The sequence below is a fragment of the Gekko japonicus genome, unplaced genomic scaffold (genome assembly GCF_001447785.1).
Source record: "Gekko japonicus isolate JY-2015 unplaced genomic scaffold, Gekko_japonicus_V1.1 scaffold574, whole genome shotgun sequence".
Classification (NCBI taxonomy): Eukaryota; Metazoa; Chordata; class Lepidosauria; order Squamata; family Gekkonidae; genus Gekko; species Gekko japonicus.
In genome coordinates this window covers 250741-258005 of record NW_015159725.1, presented here as the reverse complement: position 1 = coordinate 258005, position 7265 = coordinate 250741, and the positions used below count along the sequence as shown (strand labels likewise).

At 41.3% G+C, this 7265-nt stretch overlaps 1 protein-coding gene across 2 annotated transcripts in view; it reads left to right on the top strand.

Moving 5' to 3' along the window:
- The window catches only part of CRIM1 (cysteine rich transmembrane BMP regulator 1 (chordin-like)), a 204026-nt gene that overhangs the window by 110623 nt on the left and 86138 nt on the right, over nt 1-7265 (top strand). For both annotated transcript variants that reach the window (XM_015423500.1, XM_015423434.1), the window contains one exon: nt 5018-5138. In XM_015423500.1, the coding sequence (XP_015278986.1) occupies nt 5018-5138 (121 nt within the window). The remainder of the gene's footprint in view (nt 1-5017; nt 5139-7265) is intronic.

The window sequence follows — 7265 nt, the reverse complement described above, 5'->3', positions numbered from 1 at the left end:
CGGGGGGTGGGGGGGATTGCAGCTGCCTACTCTGGGTGGTATCTAATTTGTTCCAGTAGGCTCTGTGAAGAATTTGGGGGTCTGGCTGGTTTCCTCGGTTACCTTGGACAAGCAGGTGACCTCAGTGGTGAAACAGGCTTTTTACTATCCCTACCAGGCCTTCTTGTTGTTCCCCTACTTATCCAGGTCTGACCTCGCTACAGTGATTTGTGCAACAGTCACTTCCAGACTTGATTACTGCAATTCATTCTGTACAGGGCTGCCCTTAAAGGCTTTTCAGAACCTTCAGGTTGTTCAGAATGCATCTTTTAGGCTGTTGACCAATTCACCATGGCTTGCACACATCCAGTCCATTTTGTGGCAACTGCACAGGCTTCCAGTTGGTTTTGGGTCAAATTCAAGGTGCTGGTATTAATCTTTAAAGCCCTAAACAGTCTGGGACCATCATACTTAAAGGACCGCCTCTCCTGTTATGACACCCCACAGTTTCTTTGTGTGGTCGCATGTGGACTTTTACTTGTGCCTGGCCCTCGATTTGCCCATTTGAGTGCAGCATGGTACAAGGGTCTTTTTCATCATGGCACTGACCTGGTGGAATGCTCTGTCTGAGGAGACTTGTGCTATACTGGACTTGTCTGCATTCCACAGGGCATGTAAGACAGAGTTATTCCACCAGGCATTCAAGTAATGTAATTCTAGTGGACTCTACCAACAACACTGTGGATTTTTATGCCAAAAGATGAGTGTTGAGTTTTAATTGTGGTTGTTTTTTATTGAAATTATGGCTTTGTTATTGCATTGTTATGTTACCACACTCAGCCCCATTCTGGGAATTCAGTGGAATCACTGCAGAATAGGAGTAATATGCTCCATCTAGTTCCTGACAACAGTGGAGTGAAGGTTCCTTAGTACTGTAGTGGTGAAAACTATCTTAGTGAAGAGAACACGATATAAAATGCCTGCCTCATATAAATTCTTCCCTGCCATACAGTTGTACAAAGTTGATGTAATGCACATGCAAAGAAAAGTGATGCAAGTAATACAAAGCTTTCATTTGTTACCACACCTTCTAGGGTTAGTCAGCACAACCCGGCAAATCTTGCAAATGAAAACAAAAAAGGCTGAGAGCAACTTCATGGTGGGATCTTTAAAGAGCAAGGGTATAGCTAGTCTCAACTTTGTAATGAAATATGTTATGTATAGCAGACAGCCAGAAACTGAAAAGTGGAAACCATACTTAATTCATTAAAAAAAAATCCTGCAGTTTGTTAGTCAAAAAGCCTGTTGTGTTAGCTTCAAAACTTTACAAATTGAAATGGTACCAGAATGGGCAATGACACTGAAAGAATCAGCAGTCTTAAAATATTACCTAGGTGTTAACTTTCCTAATTTATCGTATGCATTCTGAGCTTCAGACTTAAATAGTTTCCAAACATCCAGAAGAGATTTGATCTTTTTTACTGTCCTTTTTGACTTCCCTTTGACTAATATTCTCATTTTTAGAAGTCAGATGTGACCATGCTGAACTTTGGGCCAACTTTCCATATCATCTAATAGTACATTGGCTGGATGCCATGTAGATGGTGAAAGCAGCAAAACCAGGTCCCTCGCAGAGAAGGTGGGGATCTGTATGTACTTGGGGGATTACCTGTGTTAGGTGGAAAGAGCTTTCTCCATCAAAATGGGGAATTCTGTTTTTTTTAGTGTTTTCTTGAAGCTGTCCTACCTTGCTGCGGTGGTCTGCAACGGGTTGTCCCACTAGTTAACACTGTAACTCGAGGAATTTGCTTGCAGCAGCCTCTGTTGTGGTGATGGGGCCAGTTCTCGCTCACAGGAGAGGGCAGGATCAAGCACTGTTGAAGAGATTCCCACTGACCTTTTCTGCCCAGTAAACACAGAGACAAATTCATGGTTGAAGCATAGTTTATGAAGCACTGAAGCAAATCTCCTGTCTCCTCAAGAGGCAAGGGACCAACTCACTTCCCAAGGGAGCCGCCTGTACTCCCCTGAGGCAGGGAAGTGTCTGCCACAGAGAAACACACACAGAGAAAAAGCTAGGTACACCTGTCCTTATGGAGCACTCCTTGGTGCCTGGGTTTTCCAGATGCTGGCAGTAGCTCCCCCCCCCATGGGGAGAGGGTCAATGAGATGATGATGACCCTGTGCTGCTCTAAGGCGCTGCCTTTTATGGGGTGACCAAACCAACCTCCCAATGCCTATATTGCATCACCCTAGGCATGGTGAGCATGTGCAGTGTGTTGCAGGTGTTTCAGGAGGATAGAACTGAACAGACCCTTCTAGGTCTTCTTTCACCTTTTGGCACAGCTTGCTCTGCGGGACAGGTTTCCGGTGGCTTGTAACTAATGGATGACCTTCAGGCTCGATAAGCCAGTCCCCTAGCTATCTCTTGCTTGGTGTAAAGGATACAATACAATAAGACACTCGTATTGCATGTTTCTTAACATGGCTGTGCTTCAGACAATAGAAAGGCCCAGCTAAGGCGTATAGAATGGCTCAGAAATGGCTCTGAGCTTAAGAAAGGTGGTCCTACACTGCACGGTTGGTTTGCTCATCTGTCACTTGCATATATGTAAAGTACCATCAGCTCCCAGCTGACTTATGGTGACCCCAGCAAACGGCACTCAAGGCAATCTGAAAAGCAGAAGTGGTTTGCCGTTGCTTTCCTCTGCAAAGTTGTCCTTGGTGGTCTACCTGTTTTAGCTTCTGAGAGCTGACAAGATCAGGCTATGCCGTGCCAATTTCTCTCCCAGAGGATTCCTTAGGTATGCAGAAAACATGAGTTGATAATCAAAAGATAAGAAATAAAAGCACCAAGAAGAAAACCCTTTAAAAATGGCCAGGTAAAGAATGAACAAAATGTTGAGAACCTCTTGAATGTCAATTAAAGGAACAGAAAATATGAGGGGCCTGCTCGAGCCCTTAAAAGCTTACAAAATCCTGTAAGGGAAGCTATTCATCATTCTCAGTGTTCTGATCAGGTAGGCATTAGTATGTCCCTAGTTTTAAATATCTGGTTGGTCTGGCATTTCTATCCACAGCAATTTAATGGAAAGATTGTTCCACATATGTTTTGTAACTTGTTTTGACTGTGTTCTCTGACAGATGGAAGAAATGCCCTGTGCATCCTTCTCTGACCTTTTTATAGAGTTTATATCTGGGGATAAAGTTGGGTGTGGCCAAAGATGCAAGGCAAGGCCTTGGGCCTTTTGGCTCTTAGCACATGTTTTGCGCTAGGGTTCCCAGCTGCCTACCTCATGCCAGTGGGGGATTTGGGAGATATTCTAGGTGTGGGCCGGGATGTCAGTGACACAGTGATGCCACTTCCAGAAGTGACATCATGTTGGTGCCAGCAGGGGTGACACTCTACTTTTGGGGTGAAACTGTGGTAAAAATGGCTACAAACTATAGAGTTTTGCCCAAGAAGTAGAACACCGTCGCCAATAAATTTATATCACTTCTAGAAGTGACATCATTGTGTCTCCAATGTCACACAGGGATATCTGTTTGGGGACTTGCAAGCCTATTTTGCAGCTGCCTTGGAGGAACCAGCTATCAAATTCTGACCAGCCTAAAACATATTTTCTTTTGTTTGGTCGGTTTATGTATGTTGGTGGTGGTTGTGAACTGCTTTGGGTCCTTTTGGGGAGACAAGTGGGATATAAATACTTCAATAAAGAAATGTTTCCCTTATTCCACCCCAGGATCTCCCCATCCAGTGTTCTGTGACTTCTCAATATTTCGGGGCAGGCCAGTCCTGCTCCCTTTAACTGAATTTCAGCAGCTCTCAACATATCATGCTACCTGGGATATATTAGGTCCTCATCAGGCCAGGTTTTTTTGAATGGGAGAGGACTTTTCTTTTTGGTTATTCTTCAAAGTTATAATTTTGCTGCATACCTGGAGAGTGCCCCAGATATGTAGACGCCTACCTAGTTTATGGGTAGCCTGGTTTTGCTGCCAGCCACTTTAATTACTAGTACTAATTCATGATCATGGTTATGTTAGTGCTCCAGGACCTGCCCCAACTCTGTATGTGTCTTGTTCCTATAGTAAGCATAATGAATAAATACAGCATGTGCCAGGAATATGTGATCTTTACCCATCAAAATGTAGCTTTTGAATTATATGTACCTATTTACACTATTGGTATTAAAATGTATATGGGATATTGACATGTGCATGCATACATAGAAAAGCAGCATGCTTGGGGCAAGCATATTCTTGTTGCTATACCCACACTGGGAAATTGATGAATTAGTGTAAACCATATATAACTTAACATCAAATAAAGCTTCAAAGTGTTCCAGTTCTTAAGCTGTTCTTATTATTTAAATATACTATGCAAAATAATTAGTACACAGACAGGTTAAGAATTTGAAGGAAACTTTACAATCCCAGAATAGACTTCACAATTCCAATACAATAAATGATGAGCTGCAGTCAACCCACTCTCCAGATTGTCCAATGGGTTATCCATCTCTTCATCAGGACTGCACAGCAACAGGTTCTCCCCGAAAGTAGTGCCTCCAAACGGCCTTATTTTGCAGCAACGGGAACTCCCTCAGAATAATGTCTCCAAACTGCCTTATTTGTCTTTATTCATGATGAATGCGTGTAGCCTCACTCTGTAGGCATTCTCTCACCTAAACGCATCAACGCTTAAGAACTGGAACACTTTGGAGCTTTATTTGATGTTAAGTTATATATGATACCCACACTGGGGGCAAGAAAAGAAGATTATTTTATGTATGTTTTGGAATAAGCTCTCATACAGGTTTTGAAACTGTTGTTTGATGTAGGGGAGGAGATTTTTTAATGTATGTTTTTATATGTTTTGGGAATAGGCTCTCAGACAGGTTTTGACACTGTTTGGCATAGGTGCCTGTCTAGATTTAAAATAATTCTGTGTTGGTTACTAAAATAAGAAGGTACTTTATTGTCATGCTTTGTAAAAAAATTAATCTTAAGTATTTTTGTCTAATTTCCCCCCTAACAGTTTTCAGCGTAGACTGCAGTACAGTAGAGTGTCCTCCTGTCCAGCAAGTTGTTTGCCCCTTGGATAGCTATGAAACCCAAGTCAGGCTGACAGCTGATGGATGTTGTACTCTTCCTACAAGGTTCGTTATGAATTGGATATAGGAGTTTGTCATGGCATTTACAGTTGCTACATAAGATATCAAGGTTACTTGTTGTTGCTTTGTTTGCTTATGGAGTATAACCTGTTTTGTTTGTTCAAGAAACTGCATTATTTGATTGAGTTTGTGGTGAAGAATTACTAGCATCTGTATTGATCAGCTGTTATATGAAAATGTTAGTAACTGAAATGGAAGAAGTAGCATTGGTTCCAGTTCTGAAATGTGTTCGGTGAGAATAATTAGGAACTGAATGCATTCTTCAGGAGAGAATGAATAGCTTTCTAAATAGCATAAAAAAGAAATGGGGGGAAATTTAGGTGGCAGTTCATACTTTTTTGTTAGCCTAAATTTAGTTAGCGAACAGTTAGTGGGACATTTTATAGACAGGAAGAACACAAGAAAAAAAACCTATGACATCCTTCACCTTGATGTCATGGTTAATACCAATAATACTGCTATATGTGTTCTGTATAAATATGGGAACAAAGGTTGTGGCCTAAACAGTATACCTGAATTTTCAGTTATGTTGACAGCAAGAAATATACATTTTTTTCAAGCAAAGGCCTAGCAACCATAATTTGTGATGTTGTAATATCATGTGCTCTGTTTGAGCAATGCTGGCCTATACTAAATCTATTAAATCTATACAATGTTCCTCCTTTCTAAATATTTGAAAATGAAATAAAGTATTCTGATAATATTTCTGATGTATCTAGTGATAGAATCCTTGAAGCTCCAACATTAGCACATTAATCTACATCAAAATTATAATATACAGGAACAAACAGCACAATTAGTACAGATCTGAATAGCTTAAGAAGTGCTAAAACATTGTCCCAAAATGACCAATAAAACAAAAAGCGGAAATGAAACAAAATATTGTTTCTAAAAGCAGTCATGTTCTCAGCCAGTACATCTAATTGCAAAGTCTGATAGCTAGCTTCTTCTCAGATCTTCTGAAATAAGAAACTTGTTCCTAACCTCAGTTGGCCGAATGCTTGGATTTCGTGTGATAACCTGAGTAGACTTGGGAGTGAAATAATATGGGGGAAGGGCATTCCTGTAATGTTCAGGACAGAGGTATTTGAAGTTATTTTCATTGCAATAAATAGACTTCCAGTAAGAGTGAAAAGAGCAAACCTTATTTATATAAACTTATGTTACTTTCTCAAAACAGCTCAGGAAAAGAGTTGTAAGATGGGGCTAGGGAACGAGAAAACATTAAAATTGGGAGTCTCCCTGCTCCCAATGAATAGCACAACACAGCTTTGTTCTAGGGATAGATGAGTAGCTTTCTCTTCACCTAAGCCTAGACATGCACAGGTTATCACATGGGTGTACAACTTATGACATGCTTGTTGTGCATCCCAAAACCTATATTAGCAACCACAGTGTGCCCCTTACGCTTCCCTTCCCCAATGAGAACTTGGCTGAGGGATGCTGATTACTGGTTTCCCCCAAGGGGAGGAGCAGCATCTCAGCTGAGTCCAAGGCCCTGACATTTCCTTGTGACTGCAGTGCCTCAGCTGGCTCTGCTCAGAGCCCCAGATGTCTAGCAGTTATCCATAACCTGAACCACACATAATACTCCAGCTGAGGTCTCACCTCAGAGGTATGCAAAGGCATTGCAATATTTACTATTCTATTTTCAGCTGCTTTCCAGGTAATCCCCAGCATGGAATTTGCCTCTTTCACTGCTGCCAGTTACTAAAAATTTTAATTGAACTATCCACTACAACCCCAAGATCCACTACAAAACCCAAGATAATGTCACTCCCATCTTTAAAAAGGGTTCCAGAGGAGATCCGGAAAATTACAGGCCAGTCAGTCTGACGTCGATACGGGGTAAATTGGTGGAAACCATTACTAAGGAAAGAATTAGTAGGCACATAGATGAACAAAACCTATTGAGGCAGACTCAGCATGGGTTCTGTAAGGGAAGATCTTCTCACTAACCTGTTAGTGTTCTTTGAGGGGGTGAACAAACATGTGGACAAGGGGGATCCAATAGATATTGTTTACCTTGACTTTCAGAAAGCTTTTGATAAAGTTCCTCATCAAAGGCTCCTAAGTAAGCTCAAAAATCATGGGATAAAATGACAAGTCCTT